General features: G+C 33.0%; 3 protein-coding genes across 3 annotated transcripts; 1 reads left to right on the forward strand and 2 right to left on the reverse strand.

The window, feature by feature from the left end:
- Positions 1–4,593: 4,593 nt before the first annotated feature.
- Positions 4,594–5,906, reverse strand: LOC131614489 (F-box/FBD/LRR-repeat protein At3g14710-like). The gene is made up of 3 exons (XM_058886062.1): positions 5,430–5,906; positions 5,115–5,258; positions 4,594–4,872 (listed from the first exon to the last, which is right to left on the reverse strand). Exons 1-3 carry the CDS (start codon positions 5,904–5,906, stop codon positions 4,594–4,596), a joined length of 900 nt encoding a protein of 299 aa, XP_058742045.1.
- Positions 5,907–12,811: 6,905 nt separating this feature from the next.
- LOC131614490 (uncharacterized) lies at positions 12,812–14,154 on the forward strand. Its single transcript, XM_058886063.1, has 2 exons — positions 12,812–13,597; positions 13,678–14,154. The coding sequence occupies exons 1-2, from the start codon at positions 12,812–12,814 to the stop codon at positions 14,152–14,154; spliced, it is 1,263 nt and encodes a 420-aa protein (XP_058742046.1).
- A 3,084-nt stretch (positions 14,155–17,238) lies between these two features.
- Positions 17,239–18,999, reverse strand: LOC131614492 (F-box/FBD/LRR-repeat protein At3g14710-like). The gene is made up of 3 exons (XM_058886064.1): positions 18,040–18,999; positions 17,792–17,935; positions 17,239–17,517 (listed from the first exon to the last, which is right to left on the reverse strand). Exons 1-3 carry the CDS (start codon positions 18,997–18,999, stop codon positions 17,239–17,241), a joined length of 1,383 nt encoding a protein of 460 aa, XP_058742047.1.
- Between the last annotated feature and the right edge of the window lie 8,605 nt (positions 19,000–27,604).

Consider the following 27,604-nt stretch of genomic DNA (forward strand, 5'->3'; position numbering starts at 1 on the left):
GAAAGCAGTCACTGCATCATTAAACCACTGCGCCTCTGGTTTAAAGAGACCAAATATCTTCCGCGCTTGGTTCACCATTTTTAAAGTCAGCCTTTCTTGTTACAACAAAAACAAAAACAAAAAACATTGTTCTATAAACCGTTAAGAAAATGTGGAATAAAAAGCTAAATAAAAAATGGTTAAATAATAAAGTCGAATAAATTATAAAAAATACCTCTCCCTCCCAGACACGTAGAGCGACGTGCTCGTGGTAGGAAATCAGAACGGACGTGTCCCTAGGCCCTTCCGGGTAGCCCTTCTCCTCCTCCCCGTGTGGAGGATCAACATCAGGTATCTCCTCCTCCGCCTTCTGGTATCTCACCTCCTCCTCCTCCCGTACCTCTTCTTGACGGGAAGAAGATACCCGAGCCAACTGACTCCTCGATCCAGACGAGGAACCAGGCTCATCTGTCTGTACAGATGCTCGTACTCCACCCCGTCCCCGTGTCGATGCAAGCTGCGCCGCCCGCTCGCGTCTAGCCGGCGCTGTCTGTGTCTCTCTCCCCTGTCTGATACGTGTTGGGTTGCCTGCCATATTCCTGAAACAATTTAAATCTATAAGCGAACAGGTTAGAAGGCGAAACAATCAAGAAAATAAAAAAAAAACTTTCTGAGTCAACTTTGGAAGTGCATTTCCGAAACTGGTCAAGGAGGTGTTTTCGGAAATGCATTTCCGAAAACACCTGCGACTCCATTTTTGCAGAAAACCCATTTCTTCCCCTAAATGCTTCAAAATCAGATTTTTCCTATCTAAACAACCTAAGTGACTAATAGTAACTTAACCCTATATCATTATCCTAATTTCTAACAACCCTAATTTGAATATCAATGCTACAATTTAAGTTTGTGAGAACTTACAATTTTGAAGCTTTGAATGTAGCCTTTGAGTAGTCTTTGAAGGTTGTAGAGCAACTTTGTAGAGCAACTTTAAAGTAAGTTCGTGTAGTAGCAACCGCAAATGGGAAGATTTTTGAAAATATTTGAGTTTTAGGATAAAATGGAATTGGTGGGGGGCTGTTTTGTTTAAACACCAGAAAGGTGATTTTTTATGTAAGTATATTTCGGAAATGTATTTTCGAAATATTTTTTTTACGTAAAAAAAAAAGTGATTTTGGAAATGCATTTCCGAAATCAGTCTTTTTTCAACTTTGGAAATGCATTTCCGAAGTAACGGGGCAATTACGGAATTTCGCTGGAGGTCACCAAGAAGATAGGGAGGTGGATAAAGAAATTCTCAGAATAAATCTGAAAGAAAAATCTCTAGAACTTTCGACGTAGAGAATGGAGTTGGCAGGTTGCCGAAACCTATGTTTTTTAAGTTCAACGCATTGGCCAGCTAGTCAAACTTCTCTTTCTTATTCACTTAGATTCGGCTCGAGGGGTACTAAGAGTGACATTCAATCAGACATACTATACATGATTAAAGAATTACAATGAGCTACTTGTGTGTTTTTAAGAAAGAAAGGTGGTACAATGTAGCTGTCATGTCAAGGTAAATATTTTGTATTAGTATTTGGAGAAAACTTACATACAATTTTTTAGGTGTGGTTTATACTATTTATGAATGAAAATATGACAAGTGTACTTTAATATTATTTAACAAGAAGAAAATTGCATATGTGTAAGAGGAAATTATACACTAGTCATATTTTCGTTAGAAAATAGTACAAATCACACCTAAAGAATTGTATTTAAGTATCCTCCTTAGTATTATATATTAGATATAGCAAATTCATTTGAGGGAGCTTAATGTTCCACTAAAATCAGTGTATTGTATAATAAATCATAATCCGCTTTCAAAAAAATAGCAGCTACAATGCAACAACATCACTAGATCAGTTCATTTCGAACCCGAAAGTTTGCACAGGATGGTGCATCCAGTAGGAAGTGGAAGTTCCGAAGAGATTCTTGGTGGCAAAACGACATATTGAGCAGTCGTTTGGAGCTTTCACCTAGTTCGTTAGCTAGTGATTTTCACTTTTGGGTCGGGGTTGTTGTTTAGGTGCGAGAAATCGAGTCAATCTCGGTTGAAAGCTGACTCGAGTTCTCTTCAGGCGGCTGTATCGGTCCGCGTAACCAAATTAGGAGGAGTTGGTGATTTGTTTCTCTGGAGGAGGCCCCAAGATGTATAGGTTGCTTGACATCCTGACTGGTTTAATTGGTGAAGACATTCTCAAGGCTTAACCTGTTGCACATGTATTGCTCAGGGACTTGGACTTGCTATTGGGGCAACACTAATGAACTTGAAAAGAGAAACAAAATTTGGCTTCACTCACTGTCAAGATTTTTCATATGTTGGCTGAGGGTTTCTTTGTAAAGAACATCCACGTACTACTCTTGGATTCAACATCAATCTTTCAATTACCAGACGGTCATGCTTTTGCCAAAACTGCAATATGAGGGAACATATTACACCTAGCAATAATGGGATTAGAATTGACAGTGGTTTGTATGGGGTTGTTGATTTAATAGCCATGGCTTTTAGTTAATGTTTATTGGCATATTTTTCTCTATTGTGGATGAAAAATCAGTCATAGCTGGCAATAGCTGCACTTGTGATGAAGGGTGATATTAAATGACGATTCATAATTTTATACTATCATATAAGGAAGACTTGCAAGTGAAGTACTAAGCTTAATTTGTCTGGTTACATCTAATTATGTGTATTTAGATGTATATGAAGCTTTTATGAGGAAGCTGTTATTGGAAAGATTTGTCCTTTGTTTTGAGACTATAGCTGGACTAATAGATTGATGTGGAATCACTTTAGATGTATTTAGATAAGGTTTGCATCTATCAATCTAAGGCATAGTTGTTAGTGTTGGTTTCACTCTAAGGCTACTCGTGATCGTTGGCAGCGACGCTCTTTCGGCTATGTTTTGCTTCTGGTGAGGAGCTTTCAGCTGTTTAGAAGGTTGGTTTAGGTGTCAGCTTTGGCGCTGAACTTGTGTTTCCAGTCGAGAGACCTGGTGCAATGTTTCCGCAGGTGGTGGAGTATCTATTCTGAGGTGGCTTTGGCTAGAGTATTGTGCCGAGATGCAGGTGGTATTTTATCAAGGTCCGTTCATGTCGTTGAGGAGTAGCGCTTTTCAATAGTCCATTGAGCAAGTTCTGTACTGGAGTCAATGCATTACTATATGGGAGTGTGGGTGGTATATAATAGCAAGGTGTTTTTCTATTTGCAGGGTTTGGTGTATGTTACATGTTATTTGGTTTTGGTGTATAAGTTCTGTTACTGTCATGTTTTTTTGGCTTGGTGTTTATGAATAATGTTGTATAATTGGACATTACTTATGCCTTATTTCTTTAATAAATTTTATTGGCCTTAAAAAAAAAAAGGCAACAACATCACAAAACAACACTATAACTCAAAAATGTGTTACAAGCCTAATAGAGGAACAATCTCTAGTTTAACCAGATTTGATAACAAAAGAGTTTGTCATGCCTTCAATCAATACTTTAGTCACTACTCAAATCTTTCTTAGTTTTGATTAAAAAAAGGTTAAATGTCTTTTTTGTCCCTATAAAATTATAAAAAAAAAATTTCCCATTAAAAAAATGACATGTTTTAGTCCACACAAAATTATTATGCACGTAGTTTTAGTACCGACTATTAAACTAATATATATTTTTAAATGATTATTTTACACACATGTTTAGAACTTTATAAAATGTTCCTTGAAAATAAAGGAACTCAAAATTTAATTTCTAAGCCGAGATTTGCATTACTTTTATCATTATTTTTTGAAATTTAAAAAGTTCATATTTAATTCTTCTCATTTTAAAAAATTCAATAATTTGGTAAAGAAATATTTTATAGTATTTTAAACACATGAAAAAAATTATTCAAAATTTAAAAAGTTTAAGGGTAATTAAACAGTTTTCAAATTTTAAAAAAATAATAAAGACTAAAACTACATGCATAAAATTTTTGTAGGACCAAAATATGTCATTTTTTTATAAAGACTAAAAAATGAAATTTCAATATTTAAATGGACTAAATTGAAATGTAGTATACTTATTTTAAGAATCTCTTTTGATTCTCAAATACCTTATAAATTTTTTAACTGCCAGTACCAATCTCATCTAAATTGAAATACCATCAAGTGGCACCACAAGATTTCAATATTTAGGAACATTAGTATTTAAAGTATGTTGTCTGACAGTGCAGGATTCTGGCAATGATAGATTTATAAACAAAAATATGCATGTTGTTTGGAACTCTAAAATTCTGGTAGGAACCATTCTTAATAAGTGTACTGTCCAAGTGGATGTTTACCACATATTTTGACAGCAATCATAGTAAGATTACATCCATTTCATTACTATAAGTATAATCTATCATTAATTACTCTCATACATCATTCATCATGAATACAATAGGTTCGCATATAGCAACAACAGCAAAATTTCTAAAATGCCAAACAACATCACATTGGAGCAAACAATCATTTGTTGAAAAACCAACAGAGTAATTCAAACTTTTGAAGCCAACAACACATGTAATAATTGTTTTGAATATACATTCAATTATGAATATGAAAAGTGTATTCCTCACACTTTAAATGTGACGGAATGAGCTGAATATTCTATGTTAAAACTTCTCTTAACTAAAAATATTTTCTCCTTAATTTTTTCAATTTCTTCCTCGCGCAGTGTATAACGAGAGAAACTAATACTCTCCAAAAACTGGCTATTCTCCATAACAAATTTAGCAAAACTCAACTCCAGTTCACCACCAGCAAAATTTACAAATCTTACCACTTTCAGAGTAGATAGAAAACATTCGGGTACGATTGCAAAATTCGGCGGTTCTGTGTAAGACTCTATTGCCTGTTGAAATAAAAAACATAACATGTTAATATTACATAACAAAACAAGGTACAATCAAGAGAATGAAAAAAAAAACTCAAATAAGTATTATGTATTTATCTTCAATAACAAAAACATTACCACGATTTTTACTTTTTTTATATATTTCAACAATAAATAATCAAAAGAAATAGATATCTTATTTTCACTTCTTTTTTGTTGTTGCAATTTTGTAAAATTTAAAAATATTATCAATCACGAACCTGTAAAACTAGAGTCTCTAGACATGGTGATTTAAAAAGTAAGGCTAACAAAAGCTCAACTGTAACAGAGTAACATATATCCAGGGAGCTGAGCATTCGAAATGCAGGAATATCAACCAAATAAGGTTTCAATGGTGCAAGACCCTGGAAAACAAAAACAAATGTGTACTGTTGGACAATATATTAAGAAACCTACTATAAGTAAAGTAAATGAAGAATTAGACAAGTGTTTCAGTCACTAGAGACTTTTATCTATGACATGAAACAATTTCTTCTTATCAAAATTAACTTAAAAGTTGAAGAAGAAAATCATACCCGAATTAGTGTTAAACATTTCAAATTATTAATATTGAAAAGTTTGCAAAAAAAATTCTTCATTTGTTGCCCACTCTTGACGTTCGATTTCGTTAGAGAAATGGAGGCTTTATCAACATGAGCATCTAGCAAAATGGTCTCAGACGATATATAACCCTCATAACGATATTTTGTAATATAGGAAGCACGAATCACAATTTCAGCATGAGATACATCACACGGCCACGACCTAACCCACTGACGACTTATTTCAACCTTCTCAAGAAGAGGCGCTTCTATAGTAACACGTTTTACATCTAACCAAATGCAATTATGTGAGTGATATTGTCTAAGAACTGGGAATTTTAGTGTTAACTCTTTGGACTGGTTGGAGGAGTAACAAGTAATATACATCGGATTTACCAATGCAGTCAAATATAGTACAGTGAGGGATGAAAGACAAACAAAAGACGGAAATTGGATGATAGAATGATCCATACTCAGCCTCAAATTCTCCAAGTACTGGCATTTGAAAATGGGATAGCATGAAATGTTGCATTGTTCAATGGAACAGACAGAAATCTTTTTAACATTTTTATTTGAAACACAAGATATCAATTGACTGATAATGTAGGGGTCATATTTCTCTGAGAGACAAAGATCAAATCTATTGATGTTTGAAGCATTGAGATGAAGCATCATCTTGCATGCAAAGTTGATAAAAGTAGTTTTGTTTATCTTTGCTCGAGAATAAATACCATTTTTATCTTCAAAATATAGGTTTGCCAGAAATGTCCACATGGATATGTTAGGTTAGACGTGGTATCTTTTAGTTGTTTAGTGCAGAAATAAACTCCTACATTTTAGGAGGTAGTTTTGATAGACTAGTTCAAAGTTATTTTAATTATGTGTGTAACAAACTCCACTATTCAAGTGCAGTTTAATTTTGTAAGGCTATTTAATAGCCAAAGCTTTCATAATAAACTCAAGGAATTACTCCTACTTTCTGTGCGTGACTAACTGAGTGCAACAAAACTGGTACCAGAGCTTAAAAAGAAGCCTGGCCTGTGAGTGAAACAAAGTGTGTGAAAAAAAAAGAGTGAAAATCAGTACATGATGAGTGAGAGCAGTAACTTTGCGCAACCAAGCATTCCCAAGTTTGACGGGGATTATGATCACTGGAGTCTTCTCATGGAGAACCTTCTTAGGTCAAAAGAGTATTGGAGCGTGGTGCAAGCTGGCTTCGTGGAACCAGCAAATGAAGAAACCCTATCTGCAGTCCAAAAGAAGAATACTGATGAAGCAAGGTTAAAAGATTTAAAGGCCAAGAACTATCTGTTCAGTTCAATCGACAAGACCATCTTGAAGACCATCACTCAAAAGGAGACATCGAAACAGCTCTGGGATTCGATGAAAATCAAATATCAGGGTAACGCGAGGGTGAAACGAGCGCAGCTGCAAACATTGCGTAGAAACTTTGAACTGTTGGACATGAAACAAGGTGAGTCAGTCACAGAATATTTTGGTAGGGTTATGGTGGTTGCCAATGACATGAGGAATTGTGGAGAAGACATGCCAGACGTAAAAATTGTGGAGAAGATCTTGAGGACGCTCACGGAAAATTTCAATTACATTGTATGCTCGATTGAAGAGTCCAAAGATATTGATAGTCTGACTGTAGATGCATTACAAAGCTCGCTACTCGTTCACGAGCAGAAATTTAAGAAGACAACAAATGGAGGAGAAGAACAAGTTCTAAAGATCTCACATGATGAACGTGGAGGAGGAGGAAGAAGCAGAGGAAACATGGTTCGAGGAAGAGGTAGAGGCAGAGGAAGGTCGTTGAACAAAGCACTTGTAGAGTGCTTCAAGTGTCATCAACTAGGGCACTTCCAATATGAATGTCCACAATGGGAAAGAAAAGCAAATTATGCAGAATTTGATGAATTTGACGAAGAGGATGAGATGCTGTTGATGGTGGAGTCAAACAATGCCAAGAAAGAAGAGGTATGGTTCTTGGATTCAGGTTGTAGTAATCATATGTGTGGAAACAAATTCTGGTTTACAGATTTGGATGAAGACTATCGGCATTCTGTAAAGTTAGGAAACAATACTCGAATGGAAGTCGTGGGAAGAGGCAGTGTGCGGCTTAATATTGACGGAACAGTCCAAGTGGTGTCAAACGTTTACTACGTACCGGACTTGAAGAGTAATCTCCTTAGCATAGGCCAACTCCAAGAAAGAGGCCTCACTATTCTGATCAAACACGGTGTCTGCAAGATGTTTCATCCGAAGAGAGGGTTGATAATGCAAATAAGGATGACGGCGAACCGAATGTTTGCATTATTAGCAACAACAGTAGCCAAAATTGCCGACAACCCTAGATGCATGCAAACCTCAATAAATGATGAGTCCCAATTGTGGCACCGTAGGTACGGACATTTGAATTACAAAGGTTTGAGAACCTTAAAGTTCAGAAATATGGTGAAAGGATTGCCGGAGTTAAAAGGAACGACCAAAGCATGCACCAATTGTTTAGTAGGCAAGCAACACCGTAAAACCATTCCAAAGAAAAGTTCATGGCGTGCTTCAAGAAAATTGCAGCTGGTACATTCAGATCTCTGCGGTCCAATTACTCCATCATCAAACAGTGATAGAAGATATATCATGACCCTCATTGATGACTACAGTAGAAAGGTATGGATTTATTTCTTAAAAGATAAATCTGAAGCTTTTACATTCTTTAAACAATTTAAGAGTCAAGTTGAGAAGCAAAGTGGATCAATGATATGCTGTCTGCGGACCGACAGAGGAGGTGAATTTACTTCTGATGAGTTTAATTTGTTTTGTAAGGAGACCGGCATTACAAGGCAACTTACAGCAGCCTATACGCCACAACAGAACGGGGTAGCAGAGCGCAAAAATCGGACAATCATGAATATGGTTCGATGTATTTTGAATGATAAAGGAGTGCCAAAGAGGTTTTGGCCTGAGGCTGCTAAATGGGCAGCACATGTGCTAAATAGGAGTCCAACATCAGTAACAAAGGAGAGAACACCAGAAGAAGTATGGAGTGAAGTGAAGCCAAATGTAGACTACTTCAGAGTCTTCGGTTGCTTAGCCCACATGCATGTCCCAAATCAAAGGAGAAAAAAGCTAGATGATAAAAGCCTACGTTGTGTGCTACTTGGAGTAAGCAATGAGTCGAAAGCATACCGATTATATAACCCAATAACACAAAAGATAATGATTAGTCGGGATGTGATTTTTGAGGAAGATGAAGGCTGGAATTGGGAGAAGGATATCAGTCAAGCCGAAGAAGAAAAACTGATTTGGGAAGATTGTGATGACAAGGAACAACATGAAGAAACTGAAGTGGATGAAGGAGAAAATTCAATAGCACGCACAGAAGAAGCAGAGAGAAGAGGTGCAAGAGTCAGAAAACCACCTGCTTACCTGCAAGAATATACCACGGGAGAAGAGTTTTCAGATGAGGAAGAGGCTGGTAACTTTGTGATGTTTGCAGCCTTAGAAGATCCTACTTCATTTGAGCAAGCTGTAGTGGATGAGAAGTGGAGGGCAGCGATGGAAATTGAGCTGCAAGCCATTGAAAAAAACAATACTTGGGAACTAACTGAACTACCTACAGGTGCGAAGAAGATAGGAGTTAAATGGGTGTTTAAAACTAAACTCAATGAGCATGGAGAAGTGGACAAGCACAAAGCCCGACTTGTAGCCAAGGGCTATGCACAACAACATGGGATCGACTATAATGAGGTATTCGCACCGGTGGCAAGATGGGATACTATTCGTATGATTCTATCTATAGCAGCTCAAAAAGAATGGAGAGTTTATCAACTTGATGTGAAAAGCGCCTTTTTGCACGGAGAGCTGGAAGAAGATGTATATGTAGAACAACCTTTGGGATACGTTCGAAGGGGAGAAGAGGAGAAAGTCTACAAACTCAAAAAGGCACTATATGGATTAAAGCAGGCACCACGTGCCTGGTACAGTAAAATTGAGGCGTACTTCATTAAAGAGGGGTTTCAAAGATGTGATTACGAGCATACACTCTTCATCAAGAAGGAAGGAGGTAATAAAATTCTTATCGTTAGCCTGTATGTTGATGATCTGATATTTACGGGCAATGATAACTTGATGTTCGCAAAGTTCAAATCCTCCATGAAGAAAGAGTTTGATATGACTGATCTAGGAAAGATGAAGTATTTCCTAGGTGTGGAAGTGATCCAAAAGCAAGAAGGAATATTTATCAGTCAGAAGAAGTATGCTGGAGAGTTGCTGGAAAAATTCAATCTTCACGAAGGAAATGCAGTTAAAAATCCTATTGTACCAGGTTCAAAATTATCGAAGGAAGGAGGTGGAGCTAAAGTTGATGCCACATCTTATAAACAACTAATTGGGAGTTTGATGTATATCACAGCCACACGACCTGATTTAATGTATGTAGTTTGTCTCTTAAGCAGGTATATGGCGGATCCCTCAGAACAGCACATGCAAGCTGCAAAGAGAGTATTGCGTTACTTAAAAGGAACTGTGGGTTTTGGAGTGATGTATAGGAAAGGGGCTCCTAATGAATTAGCTGGATACACAGATAGTGATTATGCAGGTGATGTAGATGACAGGAGAAGTACAAGTGGATATGTTTTTCTGTTAAGTGGAGGGGCTGTATCTTGGGCATCCAAGAAACAACCAGTAGTGACTTTGTCAACTACGGAAGCCGAGTTCATTGCAGCAGCTGCGTGTGCATGTCAGTGTGTATGGATGCAAAGGATTTTGGAGCAGCTTGGCATGATTGAAGCTCGAAGTACTGTGATTATGTGTGACAATAGTTCAACTATAAAATTGTCAAAGAATCCGGTACTCCATGGAAGAAGCAAACATATAGATATCAGGTTCCATTTTTTAAGAGATCTTGTTAGGGAAGAAGTCATTGAGCTGGTTCATTGTGGAACAGAAGAACAACTCGCAGACATTATGACGAAGCCACTTAAGCTAGATGCGTTCATGAAGTTAAGAGAAAAGCTAGGAGTATGTGAGGGTATAAACTGATTGTGATAATAATCAGTTTAGGAGAGGCATTGTTAGGTTAGACGTGGTATCTTTTAGTTGTTTAGTGCAGAAATAAACTCCTACATTTTAGGAGGTAGTTTTGATAGACTAGTTCAAAGTTATTTTAATTATGTGTGTAACAAACTCCACTATTCAAGTGCAGTTTAATTTTGTAAGGCTATTTAATAGCCAAAGCTTTCATAATAAACTCAAGGAATTACTCCTACTTTCTGTGCGTGACTAACTGAGTGCAACAGGATATCCACCTATGTGATAAAATACTAGTACGAATTGCATCTTTAAAACGAAGAAAAGAAAGAATATGGACAATGATATCGTCAGGTAGCTTGCTTATCATATCTTCTTCACCTTGGCTGGATTTTTGCTTCATGGAATGCTTATTCTCATGTCTGTCATGTGCAGTAAGAAAACCACCAGAATCCATTTTTGTAGTAAGTTCCTAAAAATAACAATGAAATCACGAATGATTTAAAAAGTGTTAACCATGGTGATTATGTATTTAGGGCAAAATACAAACAATGAAGATGGAATTGATACTAAAAGATCTAAGTAAAAAACAACAGATTAACCCCTAAAGATTTTACACTGTGCTTTTATTCTTTATTCGATAGGTGGCTGACGGATAGCTTTTATTAGCGGTGAGTCGCCATAGTGCGCGGTTATTCACGACAGAGGTTGGTGGAGAGGGAACTTTCTTTCTGCTGCCTTTTAACCGTAAGAAATGAAAATTTAAAATTAGGTTAAACATATTTTTGGCGTAAAAGGAAAAGAATATATTTGGAAAAAAAATCATGTTTTAATATACCATAATTAGAGCAATCATTACCGCATGAAAGCGTGTAATGGAAAATAAGTACATGCTATATAGTAAGAAAGTTTTTTTTCGCATAAAAACAGGAATGCTTAGAAACAAGTATTTCACTCCCCTATTTCAAAAAAAAAAAAGTATTTCACTCCCAAATCCAAAATTATTTTTGAGGTATGCTATAGTTACACCAAAAAACATAACACCGTATGTTTACACCGTAGCCTGGAAGCTTATTTTTAAGTGTGGCACATAATCCAACTTAAATAAAAATAATAAGGGTTAATTAAGTTTTTAGTCCCTAAAAATTAGCCACCCTGCAAAAACAGTCCCTATAAAAATTTTCTTCAAACTTTAGTCCCTAAAATATTAGACGTTAGAAAATTTAATCCTCGCTGTTAAATTTCATTAACGGTGAATGACGTGGCATGTATGACATGGAGATAATTTTTAATCTTATTGCCCGCTTGGAAAGATTTGAAACATAAGTTAACTCTTTTTCCCGTTTGTCACTTTTACAAAACAAAAACATAAGTTAAACCCATTTGTCACTTTTCCATTTTCCCCCCAAATCAAAAACCCTAGCTGCGCGTGGAGAAGACTTGTTCGTGGTGGTCCCAGGTTCGTGAGCTGCAAAATCTTGTTCGTGGTGGTCCCATTTAGCGTTGCTTTCTTCAATCTCCTTGTGGTTTCAGGTAAATCCCTTTATCTCAATATAGTATCTTAGGGTTTCATCTTTACTGCTATAGTGAAACCGAAAACTGTTGTAGATGTTTGTTAACCTAGGTTTTCTTTTTAAATGGTATTCAACAGGAACATGTCTAGGTTCAATGTTGTATTTTATATTAAAGGGTGTTTTGTAAAAGACCCAGACATTAGGTATGAGGGTGGGGATGTACTTGGGTTCAGCAACCAACACACAGATTATTGGTCATTTTTTGAAGCCTGTGACTTAGTGAAAACCATAGAGCCTGATTTTGATGATAAAAAGGTTAAGATGTGGTGGAAACCCGAGAATGGAAATTTTGATGTAGATTTACTAGCATTTAGAGATGATGCAGATGCTGTTGAATTATCAGCCATAGTGTTTGATAAGAAATGTAACATTGAGATATACTGTGAGCCAAAACCTGAGGGTGGGGTGAGTTCCTATATGGATAAGATTAAGTGGAAGGTAAAGGGTGTACTGGATGATGAATCAAGTGATGAGTCAGTTAGGGATGTCCATTTTGATGATAGTGAGGAGGAAAGGATGAAGGATTTTGAAGAGGAGATGATTGGTGTAGATGCTGAGCCTACAAAACAAAATGTGCCTTGTGGGTCAAGTAGGCAATGCGAGAAAGTTTTTGTAACAGAAGAATTGGGTAAGCAACATGTCATTGAAGACGAATACATGACTGATGAGTTGGACAGTGGAGCTGAAGATGATAGTTCTGATGAGAGGCCTTGTGTTATAAGGTTCAATGAAGAAGATAAGTTGAGCAAATAATATGTGTTCAAAGTAGGAATGGAGTTTCGTTCCTTGAGACAATTTAAGGATGCAATACTTGAGCATAATATGTTAAATGGTAGGGATATCAAGTTTGAGAAAAATGACTCAAATAGATGTATAGTGGTTTGCAAGGATAATAAAAAATGTAACTACACAATTTTGTGTAGTAGAGTGTTATCTACTGCAACTTTTAGGATTAAAACACTCTTTGATAAACACAAGTGTGGAAGACAATTTTTTAACAAAAGTGCTAAGGCTGAATGGGTTGCTAAGGTTATTGTTGATGGGCTTAAGAACAATAGTAAGATGAAACTAAATGAGGTAGTGGCAGATATTAGATCAAGGTATTCCACACAAATTCCAGGATGCAGGGCCTTTAAGACTAGGCAAATTGCTAGACAAATAGTTGAGGGTGATTCAAGTAAGCAATTTAGCATGTTGTGGTCTTATGGTGCTGAATTGAAGAGGGCTTCAGCAGGCAATACTTTCAAAATCAACACAGCTGCTCTAGCTCCAGGTTTGAGGCCAAGATTTGAAAGGTGTTATCTTTGCTTTGATGGGACCAAGAAAGCTTTGACAAAAACATGTAGGCCCTTTATTGAATTGGATGGATGCCATTTGAAACATAGGTATGGTGGAATTATGTTGATGGCAGTGGGAAGAGATCCCAATGATCAGTATTTTCCAGTTGCTTTTGCTGTAGTTAAGAGTGAGACAAAAGACACATGGAGTTGGTTTATGAAGTTACTAATAGAGAACATTGGAGATGGCAGATGGTGTTTCATATCTGATCAACAAAAGGTATTATTATTGACTTACATATTATATACTTAGTTTGATTGACTAACATTATATAACCACTAAAATGATGTTTTATGCAGGGCCTGGTGCAAGTAATTGAAGAAGAGTACCCATCTTATGAACACGGATTCTGTTTGAGACACCTATATGCAAACTTCAAAAAGAAGTTTGGAGGAGGTACCTTGTTCAGAGATTTGATGATGGCAGCTGCTAAGGCTACCTATTTTGAGGCACATGAAGCAAAGATGCTAATGATCAAGGAGGCCAAATTGGAAGCTTATGAATGGTTAGAGGCAATTCCCAAGAACAAATGGTGTAAGCGTGCTTTCCCTTTTTTCTCAAAATGTGATGTCTTGATGAACAATTTAAGTGAGTCTTTTAATGCCACCATATTACTTCAAAGGGACAAGCCAATAATTACAATGCTAGAGTGGATTAGGAATTATATGATGGGTAGGTTTGCAACTCTTACAGAAAAAGTGGAAAGATATAAGGGACAAATAATGTCCAAGCCATTGAAAAGGCTAGATAGAGAGATTGAGAAGAGTGCAAGTTAGTTAGCCACATATGCTGGTAGATTATCTTTTCAAGTTACACATGTACTTTTTAATGAGAGCTATGTTGTTGACCTAGAAAAACATACTTGTAGTTGCAATTTTTGGGATCTTGTTTGTATACCATGCAGACATGCAGTGGCAGCAATATATAGGAAGGTGGATGATCCTGTGTCATATGTAAACAAGTGTTACCATAAGAGCACATATCTCGCAATGATAAATGTGACAATTTGAATATCCTCGATACTTTTAACAGCCCCAGTCCTCAATTATAGATTGTAAATTAATGAAATATTTTTGTCATACCTTCAATCAGTACTTTAGTCAGTACTCAAATCTTTCACCAGTTTTGTTAGAAAAGATAGTTTTTCATAAACTTGATATGTAATTGTTGGTTTTAGAGGTAGAAGTGATAGTTTAGAATGTAGTTGGATAGTGTAAACATTTTTTATTGATATTTGAAAGATAGTAGCAAGTAGTGTGTGAGGTAGTATCAGAGCATTTAGTAACACGAGTCAAGAGGCAACACATAAGTAATCAACTTATTGTAGGAGGAGAGTAATAGTATGATGAAGCATTCATTGTTATTGATATTTAACCTTAAAGGCTTAAAGGCTTGAATACAATTACACATATGCTTGCCTATTTATAGGTGCTTTAGGATGTTTCTAGAATAGAACTATCTAGGCTTTTATTTTTCTTTTCTACATTACATAGACATAACACTTTCTAGGCTGTTAGTTAATCTAAGATTTATTGGAACACTCTAGAAACATGTAGCGCATTTATACTATTCTAGTTTTCTCTAAATATTGTCATATATTTATGCTAGAATATTCTAGAAATGTGCATGAATTTCAACACTCCTCCTTGATGCATATTTTAGCAACTCCAAGTGTACTCCATAGTTGCTCAAATGTGAATTTGTGAAGCTATCTCCTCCTTCATTGATATTGTTATGTAATATATTTTATTTTGAAAAGCATTATCTCCACCATGATTCAATTTTGTCACACTACTTGTCTCGATGAATGTTATTAAACTCTTTCTCAACATTGTTGAAGGCTTTTGACGAGAATCATTTTCACTCCTTAGTTGCATTTGTGATCTTCCTTGTTTGTCTTGTTAAAGACTTCTAACAAGGACCACTTTTATTATCCAGTTGCATGTTAATCTCCTTGTCACCACTCTTGCTTCTTAGTTACTTATGAGTCTTGTCGTAGTTCTTGTAAAAGAGTTTTGACAGGGAATCATTCTTGCTCTAGCAGATGTATTTGTCTCCCTAGGCTTGTACTCAAGTAGAGTCTCAGAGGTCACAGGTGTCAATTTTTTTATCGCCTGGACTTATGGTCTATCAGAACTCGAGCCTTATTTGCCATAGATTTATGACATTAGTTGGACTTGAAATTAAGAGGGTCAGACTGTTAGGCTACCTGAACTCCTCTCTCTCATTTTTAGTTTTGGGTTTGAACTCAAACAGAGTCGGGCCGTGTGGCTACCTGTATTCCTTTGTGTTTGAGTCAGATACCTCATTTTCTAGTTTTAATAAAATTGTTGGTGACAAGAAGAAATAGTTTGCCACACCCTGTGAATGACCGAACGTAGCTCTGATATCACTGTTGGTTTTAGAGGTAGAAGTGATAGTTTAGAATGTAGTTGGATAGTGTAAATATTTCTAATTGATATTTGAAAGATTGTAGCAAGTAGTGTGTGAGGTAGTATCGGAGCATTTAGTAACACGGGACAAGAGACAACACATAAGTAATCAACTTATTGTAGGAGGAGAGTAATAGTATGATGAAGCCTTCATTGTTATTGATATTTAACCTTAAAGGCTTAAAGACTTAAAGGCTTGAATACAATTACACATATGCTTGCCTATTTATAGGTGCTTTAGGATGTTTCTAGAATAGAACTATCTAGGATTTTGTTTGTCTTTTCTACATTACATAGACATAGAACTTTCTAGGCTATTAGTTAATCTAAGATTTATTGGAACACTCTAGAAACATGTAGCACATTTATACTATTCTAGTTTTCTCTAAACATTGTCATATATTTATGCTAGAATATTCTAAGATTTATAGGTGCTTTGGAAGGTAGATGTCCCTTTGAAAGTGAAGGCTTTTGGTTGGAGATGTTTTATCAACAAAGTCCCGGTTAAGGATTCCCTCTTGTCTAAAGGTATTCTTCATCATTCTTCGAACCTAGCTTGTGTTTTTTGTACCGATTGTAATGAGTCTCTCCTTCACTCTTTCCTTTTTTGCCGGAATGCCGGTATTGTTTGGAGGGAAATGGCCGAGTGGATTGGATTACATTTCAAAGGTGTTTTAGACTTTAAGGAAGGCTTTATTTATTGGAGCTCTTTTTGCCGGTCTAGGAAAGTTAAAAGAGGAAAAATTGGCACCGTTTGGTTAGCTATTTTATGGAGCTTGTAGAGGTGCAGGAACGACATCGTCTTTAATAACGGTTCGTGGAATTCGAGGGATGTGGTTTGGAGTTGTAAGGCGCTAGTTTGGAGATGGTCTTATATCGGGAAAATTACTCATTCCAATTATAACTTCTATGAGTTTAGCAATAACCCATTGTTTTACTTAAGCTAGAGTTTAATCGGTTTGTAATTTTCTGTTTTTGGTTCTTTGGTGTTGTAATTCCGAATGGTTGGTTTTGATTAATATATTTCTTGATTTCAAAAAAAAAAAAAGTAATAACTAAATACTCCTACAATTATTTTAAGAATCTCTTTTGATATATTCTCAAATACCTTATAAAAAATTTAACTACGAGTACCAATCTAATCTAAATTGAAATACCATCAAGTGACACCACAAGATTTCAATATTTATGAACATTAGTATTTAAAGTATGTTGTCTATCATTACTCTCATACATCATTCATCATGAATACATTAGGTTCGCATATAGCACCAACAGCAAAATTTCTAAAATGCCAAACAACATCACATTGGAGCAAACAATCATTTGTTGAAAAACCAACAGAGTAATTCAAACTTTTGAAGCCAACAACACATATAATAATTGTTTTGAAAATACATTCAATTATAAATATGAGAAGTGTATTCCTCACACTTTAAATGTGACGGAATGAGCTGAATATTCTATGTTAAAACTTCTATTAACTAAGAACATTTTCTCCTTAATCTTTTCAATTTTTTCCCTGCCCAGCCTATAACATGAGAAACTAATACTCTCCAAAAACTGGCTATTCTCCATAACAAATTTAGCAAAACTTAACTCCAGCTCACCACCATCAAAATTTTCAAATCTTACCACTTTAAGAGTAGACAGAAAACATTCGGGTACGATTGCGAAATCAGGCGGTTCTGTGTAAGAATCAATTGCCTGATGAAATAAAAAACATAACATGTTAATATTATATAACAAAACAAGCTACAATCAAGAGAATGAAAAAAAAACTCAAATAATTAAGTATTTACTATTATGTATTTATCTTCAATAACGAAAACATTAACACCATTTTTACTTTTTTACATATTTCAACTATAAATAATCAAAACAAATAGATATCTTATTTTCACTTCTTATTTGTAGTTACACTGTCAGAGATTATCTTAGTTGGATTTTGTAAAATTTAAAGATATTATCAATCACGAACCTGTAAAACTAGAGTCTCTAGACATGGTGACTTTAGAAGTAAGGCTAACAAAAGCTCAAAGGTAAGAGAGTAGTATAGATGCAGGTAGCCCAACATTTGAAATGCAGGAATATCAACCAAATAAGGTTTCATTGGTGCAAGATCCTGAACAACAAAAGGAAAAATGTGTTACACTATAGACTTTTATCTATCGCATGAAACAATTTCTTATCAAAATTAACTTAAAAGTTGAAGCAAAAAAATCATACCTGAATTAGCTTTAAACGTTTCAAATTATTAATATTGAAAAGTTTGCAAAAAAAATTCTTCATTTGTTGCCCACTCTTGACGTTTGATTTCGTTAGAAAAATGGAGGCTTTAGCAACATGAGCATCTAGCAAAATGGTCTCGAGTGATATATAACCCTCATAACGATATTTTGTAACATAGGAAGCGCGAATCACAATTTCAGCATGAGATACATCATACGACCTAAGCCATTGACGACTTATTTCAACCTTTTCAAGAAGTGGCGCTTCTATAGTAACACGTTTTACATCTAACCAAATGCAATCATATGACTTATATTCTCTAAGAACTGGGAAATTAAGTGTTAACTCTTTGGACTGATTGGAGGAGTAACAAGTAATATTCATTGTATATTCCATTGCAATCAAATTCAGGACAGTGAGGGATGAAAGACAAACAAAAGACGGAAATTGGATGATAGAATCCATACTCAGCCTCAACTTCTCCAAGGACTGGCATTTCAAAATGGGATAGCATGAAATGTTGCACTGTTTACGGGAAGAGACAGAAATCTCTCTAACATTTTTATTTGAAACACGAGATATCAATTCACTGAAAATGAAGGGGTCATATTTCTCTGAAAGAGAAAGATCAAATATATTGATGTTTGAAGTATTGAGATGAAGCATCATCCTGCATACAAAGTTGATAAAAGTAGTTTTGTTTATCTTTTCTTGAGAATAAATACCATGTTTCTGATCTCCAAAACATAGGTTTGCGAGAAATGTCCACATGTATATCCACCTCTGTGATAAAATACTCGTACGAATTGCATCTCTCATCGGAAGAAAAGAAAGAATATGAACAATGATATCGTCAGGTAGCTTGCTTATCATATCTTCGCCTTGATTGGATATTTGCCTCTTGGAACGATTATTCACATGTCTGTCACGTGCAGTAAGAAAACCACCAGAATCCATTTTTGTAGCAAGTTCCTAAAACAAACAATGAATTCACAAATGATATAAAAAAGTGTTAACTAACAACCATTTATGGATATAGAAAGGAGAAGAAAAATATCAGTTTTATGATATGTATTTAGGGCAAAATACAAAAAAATGTAAGATGAAATTGATACTATTCTGTCCTATTCCAATTAATGGGAAAAGCATGCAGAGGGAAAAACTAAGAGATCTAAGTAATAAACAACCGATAAACCTCCAAAAAAGTTTTACACTGTACTTTTGTTCTTTAAACGATAGGTGGCGGACTATTCGATAGGTGGCTGACTGATAGGTTTTATTAGCAGTGAGTTGCCATAGTGCGGTTATTCACGACGGAGGTTGGTGGAGACGGAACGTTCTTTCTGCTGCCTTTTAGCAGTAAGACATGAAAATTTGAAATTAGGTTAAACATATTTGGGAGTAATGGAAAAGAATATATTTGGAAAAAAAATATGTTTTAATATACTATAATTAGAGCAATCTTTACCACATGAAAGCGTGTAAATAATTTTTTTTCTTTGCAATCTAGTTTTTAGGGGAATGACACTCTATAATCTAGAGTAGGGGTGACAAAACGGGCTCGACCCGCGGGGAAAATCCGTTTTACCCGCACTTTTATGCGGGGCGGGGCAAGATTTTAAGCACACTCCCTTTAATGTGTCCGTCCAGCCCTGCACCGTTTTTTTGCGGGCTTTTGCGGGCATTAACTTTTTCATATAATTTTACTATTTTTAGGCCTAAAAGGTTCAATGCCAGCGGGCTTTCCCCGTCCCGCCCTCACTTTTTTGCGGGACGGGGCAAGGTTTTAGGCCCGCACAATCAAATATGCCCGCCCCGCCCCGTTTTTTCGCGGGCTTTTGCGGGGCGGGCCTAAACGGGGCGGGCATGCCCGTTTGCCACCCCTAATCTAGAGTGTCGAGAAGTCATGATACTGGTTATTATTTTTATCAAAAATCAAATTAGGTATTCTCCAAATTTTTCGTTCCTTAGCAGAAGTTCGTTTACCACTCGAGGTCAATTGGTCGATTAAATTTACATTTTCTTGATGAACGACAAGTTAGTGGTTTTTATTAACCATAGTTGTTAAAATTTTATAAATATTTGACTTTTTCTATAATTACATATAAATTTACTTGTGAATGGGTCAACCTTTCAAAATTGCTAGCGAGTAGGTGTGGGAATAGGCTGGGCCGAGCTAAGCTTTGCCAAGCCTGAGCCTGAGCTACTAAAAAATTCAAAGCTTAAGTCTGCATGTAGCCTATCGTAGGCTTATTTTTATTTTGGCCTGAGTCTGTCCTTTTTGAAGGTCTGATTGACCTATTAGCCTACTTTAAAGCCTATTTTATTTGAACATTTGTAAATAAGTCATTCAACTCAACTTTATATAGGCTAACAAATGTTTGTTTGTATTGACTTATTTGAGTTTATCTAGTAGCATAAGTTTTATGATACTATTTATATGAGAGAACTTAAGGAAGCAAGTTATTACATTGTTCATAAGATTTTTTTTTCCATCTTATTTTCATAATTTCTTCAAAATAATTAAGATTTATTTTTATATTTTAATTTAAAGTACAAAATACAATATAATAATAATAAAATTAGTCATATTTATTTAAATAGGTCGGACTCTAAGGCTTAAAAGGTTTTTTATATGGCTCGTCGCCTAGCCTTTTTAGCTAAATAGGCTTATAAAAAAGCATAGGCCTTTTCTATTTATACAAAAAGCTTGGCCTGGCCTAGGCCTATGTAGGCTGGGCTGTAGGCCCCTGTTAGTCGGCCTGGCTTATTCCCACCCCTAGTAGTGAGCAAAACCGGAGTAGAATCGGAAAAACTAGATTAAACCGTTCAAAACCATTTGAACCATAGAATCAGAGCCGATTTTGTAAAACTATTCGGTTTAAAAAATGCATCAAATTGGTTTTTCTTATAAATTTAATATTAAGGGCCCGTTTGTTTTGGCTTTTTTAAAAATTGATTTTTATAGTGTTACAAAATTTTGTATAAAAAAATTTTACAAAGAAACTTTTTATAAAAGCTTCAAATGAAAATTTGGTTTGAATAGTTATCCTTAAAATTTGATTTTATTGGAAAAAAAATTGAATATCAAAATTTCAAAAAATCACTTAATTTTGAAGCTATTTCAAATAGATTTTCATAAAAATCATTTTTGAAATACAACTTTTTGAAAAAATTGAGATTTTGACTAAGTTTTGGTCTTAATAATGTATGTTTATGTTATAGGATGTCATAATGAGTATTTTATTTTAGAAAAAACGAATATAAAAAAACTTGTAATATTTTGAAAAACGGTTTTGACAAATCTATTTTCAAAAATACAAAGAAAAAATCCATTTTTTAAAGCCGAAACAAACGGGCCCTAAATATCAAAACTTAACATACATTCTCCAACCACAAAAAAGAATTTTGTCTTTTTATTACAAACATACTTTTTTTTAAAGTTTTGTCGCTCTGTTATAGTTTTTCTTTCAACCACACTCCATCGTATGTTTGTCGTGGTTCAACTCGAATTTGCTTTTTGTTGTTTAATTAAGTGTATTGTATTATTTATTTTTGTATTCTATATTTTAATTTAGGTATTCTTAATAATTTGAACTTTATTTTAATTATTATTTTCTATTATTTTACTTTTGGTATGAATTAGTATAACTTATTTTATTGTAATTCTTTAATTTATTAAAATTATTCCTAAATGAAGGTTAAAATAAAGTGTAAAAATATGTTGTGTTATTATAAATGTTATCGATATTATTATATTAAGTTTGTAATTGATTTTTGAAATATTTATTTTATTAAGTTGGGAATATATGATTACGTGTGACATATCTTTCAAAAATTAATTTCATGTTATTAACTTATTTAATAAATGGTTCGACCATAGGTTTAATCGGATGAACCAATTAAACTCTAAACTGGAAGTTTCGTTGGTTCGATCTTCGGTCTGATTTTTAAAACATTGGTTCGGATACATTAACCTTGTAAAATATTTTATAGTGACATTTCATAACAATTAGTCCTTTCGTTTCTTTTTAAGTGTTTTTTATTTTTACTTTTAACACATACCGAGACAACTAATAATTATTGTTACTTTTTAAATAATGATTTTTGTTGTCTATAATACCCTTAATTTTTTAGTAATTTATTTGACTTTTTTCTCTCTATATAATAATTGACTATGGATAAAATTGACAAACCTATCACCATGGGTTTAAGTTGGGTACCAACGGGTTTGGATCCTCTCCTTCAACATTTTCTCTACAACCCTCTCCTTCACATTATGTCTCTATCTCTCTCTAACATTTTCTCCCTCTTATTTTATATATCATTTTTTTTAATTCTTTCTATACAATTGCATGTGTTTTTGTTGAAGGAGAGGGATGGATGGAAGGAGATGATCCATTGTGGGGTACCAATACCTTTAATATAAATTGAATTTTAATTTATTTTAAAATAAAATAAAATACAAAAGTGATGTGCATTGAATTCCGTATTTGATTGATTTAGGGTACTAGTATCCAACTAAACTCAAGGGTACTGAAGTATTCACCTTCTTTTTTTTATTGAAACAAAACTATATAATAATTATAGAAAAATTAACTGTTAATAAATTATTATCCTATTTTGTTAATGTCATGTATCAACATTATACAAATGTTATGAGATATGACACAATATACCAAAAATATATGCTCTAAATAAGTTTTCAAGAGATATGGACAGCGTATTTTCAATATTTTATAAAATCTGTTATATTTATAATTATTTTTCAATACTTTACCAAAACTATATTTTATATTTATTTATATTGTATTTATAATTATTTTTTAATATCTTATTAAATACGTATATTTTAAGATATTGAATATTAACGGGAACATGAAATTAATATTGAATATTAACGGAAATGAAGTTATTGATATTGAATATTAACAGATATCTGAAATTACTGATTAAAATATTGAATATTAACGGAAACGTGAAGTTACTGATCACAATATTGAATATTAACTGATCAAAATAATGAATATTAACGGGAACATAAAGTTACTGATCAAAATAGTAAGTATTAACATGAACATGAAGTTATTGATCACAATATTGAATATTAACGGGAACCTGAAGTTGTTGATCACAATATTAAATATTAAAGGAAACCTGAAGTTACTGATTAAAATATCTAAAATATTATTTTCTTTTTTTATATTCATAAGATTTCTCTTTAATCTTTCTCATACATTTTTCATTCATAATTTTTCTAGCTTCTATTTTTTATTACATTTTTTAGCTTCTATTATTCACATATTTTATAGCAAAATTGTATTTTGTATTAAAAAATCTTATTGATATAAATGTTTTTACGGGTACCAGATATTTTTCTACACATTCAATTATTAATTTTTTACTGATACCAGACATTTTTCTATACATTCAATTATTACTTTTTCACGGGTACCAGACATTTTTTTATAGATTCAATTATTATTTTTTCACGGGTATCAGTCATTTTTCTATACATTCAACTATTATTTTTTCATGGGTACCAGACATTTTTCTATTAAAAAATATACATTAAAAACAAATGCATATCCCGTACCCAGAACTCGTGCGAATGCACGGGTTTGTTACTAGTATATATATATATATATATATATATATATATATATATATATATATATATATATATATATATATATATATATATAGGGAACGTATCCGGTGAGAACTAATATTTATGTGAGAAACGAAAACTATTAATATCAATCGTTGGATTTAATTAACGTATAAGATTTAAATATTTCATATGAAGATCACCTCACTGAATTTTATCTATTACACTCAATATTTAAACTTTCCATAAGAAGAGATTCTTACTTAAAGTAATTCTACTTGATGAATTAATCTTTATTAAAATAATTTTTATAAACATACTTAATATAATTAGGATATAAATATAAAATATAATTTAAATTATTTAATATTTTTATTTGAAATTAAAATTATCTAAAGCTATAAATATTTTTCAAGACTAAAACCATAATTCCAAAATAAATTTTTAAAAAATAAAATTAATTTTAAGATAATCATAAACATAAATTGTTTACTCATCTTACTAGTATTAAAATTATTTTTAAATAAAACTAAGTCGTATAAATTTCTTTATAAATCTTAACTCTTAAAACAAAATTAAATTAAAAAAAACTATTTTAAAGTTGTATCTTGCATAATATAAAATTATATTTTAATAATTTATTTTGATAAATTAATTATTGTAATTACAAGACTCTCGATATTTTAATAACAATTTAATCATCTAATGAAATTTACTATATTGTTATGAATATTTATGTTAGTGGATGTCCATCCATCTCCTAGTTATTCATCTCCCTATTCCATACTTAATATGTGTTTAATATGTATGATTTTCTATCTCCCTTGAGTCCTATAAATAGAGACCCATATTACAATGTAAAGCACACTTGAAATAAGATAAGATAATATTGCTCTCTTTCTTCTCTATCTCTCTTTGATCTCTCTATTGTTTTAGTTAGTTTTATAACACGTTATCAGCACGATATCCTACAACGCGAGTCATGATATAGCCAGGTTCTACGTTATTTTCTAATCTTAATATATTTGAACCAATATAATATAATTCATGATTTTGTTACTATTTTTTTTTCTTCATATAAATATGTTTATTTTTTATATATTTTATAGAGAAATTTATTTACCTTGTACAATAATATTAGATTTCTTTGATAATTCTTGTTAAATTCCAGAAGAATTTAACATTAAAGCATTTCTATATGTTTGTCCGAAATTAAATTTTAACACATAAAAGTGTTAATTTAATATTCAAGCATCCCTGAAGGATTGCACAAAGAATAGTTTTTCTTGACTGTTGTTTATGGAAATAATTTGTGATGTGATATTTGTAGAACTAAAGATTATTATTATTAAACTATCTCCAAATTATTATTCAAAAATTGAGTTTAGCGAGTATTGTGTTTATCAATAATTGATGAATTTCAGAAGAATTCAAAGTTCGATAATCTTTAAAAGGTGGCATCTATAATATTATTGAATCCCAGAAGGATTTCATAATTTTTTTTGTATCGATCTAAAAATTCATAACTTGTAATATGCTCATTAAAATATTGTCATTCTAGAAAAATGACACAAATAATTTTAACGCATCCCAGAAGGATGGTTATATATATTTTTTAGATTATTGTATATAACAAATTATTTTTATAGTTCCTGAAGAACTTATCAAGCATCCCTGAAGGATAGAAAAATAAATTATTTTTATAGTTTTTGAAAACTTATCCATCCCTGAAGGATAGTAAATCAAATTAATTATATGACGATATAATTTTAGTGATATAATATTGTTTTATTAAATATGTTTAATTTTATAAGGGGTAATTGTTTGATAATTATATGATAATATGTTCATATGAATGTGTTTGATTAAAGTGTTTAATAATGAGATATTATTATTATATTGGTTTTGAATTATACCGGAGGTATTGAATATCTTTGTATTACACAAATGAATTTGGACATAAAATGTATAATAGAAAAGCTACCGTCTTTTTTTCCTTGGGCTTGTACTACACTTATATTAGTACAACTTAAGCACATGTCATTGTAAACCAGTAGTTTACAAATTACACTTAAATGTGTCGTTGGTAAAACTGGTTGGGTCATCTCGGATATAATATAATGCGAATAATTTGTATTGAAGAACCAGAAGTTTCTTCAATCCATTAAATTTTTGTGTGTTTCTAAAAGAAAATAAAAATTTGAGAAATTGCGTTTTTATGACATTAACTGTTGCATCGACTAAAATATCATGTATATGTCTCTATTCACAACCAGAAGTTTGTGAAATTATTTTCTCACCTAATTAGACTAAGATCTTGTTTTCTGAACTTTTTTTATAGAAATTCCTGTATAAGTATCACATATATATTATTAAAATTGATATTGAATATCATGTAATATATGTTCATAAAAAGAAAATGGACCTGAAGATCCATTCTTTAGACGTCTAAAGTTAATTATATGGTTGATACTTATGAGATCATCAATTCTAAATTATATATTTGAAACACCCAAAGTATGATATTAAGATATTTATTCGCATTAAGCCAACACTATACTATATCTTAGTCCTCCCTAATGTATTCTAATATTTCTCATCTTAGTGAACATTTGGATGTGTTGTGTATATTCCAATTGCTCCAATATAATACATTAAGATGAGTCATGAAAGAATATTGGAAAAATATAATTAATATGAATCTCAATTTTGAGGATATAATTTGAGCAAATAATCAAATACTTGATTGCAGCCTAGTAGGCTGATTATCACTTGATAAATTAATTTTCCCAATATTAGGGGGAGGGAAATGAACAGCTGAAATCATGAACAAGAAGTTCAAATGAACAAGTTAAAATAAATTGTTGTATTGATCCTCGTACAAATCAATATGAACCAAAAGTTCAAAATATTATTCATTTGCAAAGTTTATGAAATAAATTATCAGCTGGTAATACTCCACTCAAAGTGGATTCTCCTATTGGATAATATAATATTGCAAATGAGTTGTAGCTGCGCCTGAAGCGTGGTATGAGAGTCGGTTCCAATGTTAAAAGTCCTCTACTAAGAAAAGAAACTAAAGATGACCCAAGTGAGGATATGAAAATGCTAAGAGCACTTTGATCTAATTTAATTTTCAGTTCCAGAAGAACAAATCAAGTACTTGAAATATGAAATAAAGAGATCTCGATAAATTATGTCATGGATGAAATGCAATGGAACCGAAATTGAGATAACCAAATAAAGTCAATATTGACAATGTCTTTGTATACAATATAGCGCTAAAAGTGATCAATGATAACGAGGATCATGAGTCAAAGTCTATTAAAGATTGTAGACTAAGTGAGAATTGGCCAAATGAATATATTCAATTACAGAAGAATTAAACTCACTTTACAAGTGACTCACTTTTGGACCTGTAGTCCGAACACCTCAAGGTGTGAAACCAATTAGATATAAATGTTTTATGAAAAAGAAACATAAGAATGATATAAAGTTTGATTTATTGCTCAATGATTTTCACAAATACCTAAGATTGATTTTGATAAAACATATCCACCTGTAGTGGATTCAATCGATTTTTTTATATTTAATTAGCCTTGTAGCACATGACGGGCTTAATTTGAACATGGTGAATGTTATGACATCTTATTTATATGGTTCACTTAATAGTGACATTTACGTGAAACTCCCTGAAGGGTTCAATATACCAGAGGCACGTAATTTTGATCTCGAGAAAACCACTCCATCAAATTGAACAAGTTTCTCTATGGATTGAAACAATCTAGACGCATGTGGTATGATCAATTTGTCCTTTTATTTTCATAAAATGATGTGGAAAAGTATTTGCAATAATAGTTGTCTATGTGGATGACATAAGTATTATTGGAACTCCTGAAGAGCTTCCAAAAGCTATAAATTGCTTAAATAAAGAGTTTGAGATGAAGGACC

This window comes from Vicia villosa, linkage group LG6 (assembly GCF_029867415.1).
Source record: "Vicia villosa cultivar HV-30 ecotype Madison, WI linkage group LG6, Vvil1.0, whole genome shotgun sequence".
NCBI lineage: Eukaryota > Viridiplantae > Streptophyta > Magnoliopsida > Fabales > Fabaceae > Vicia > Vicia villosa.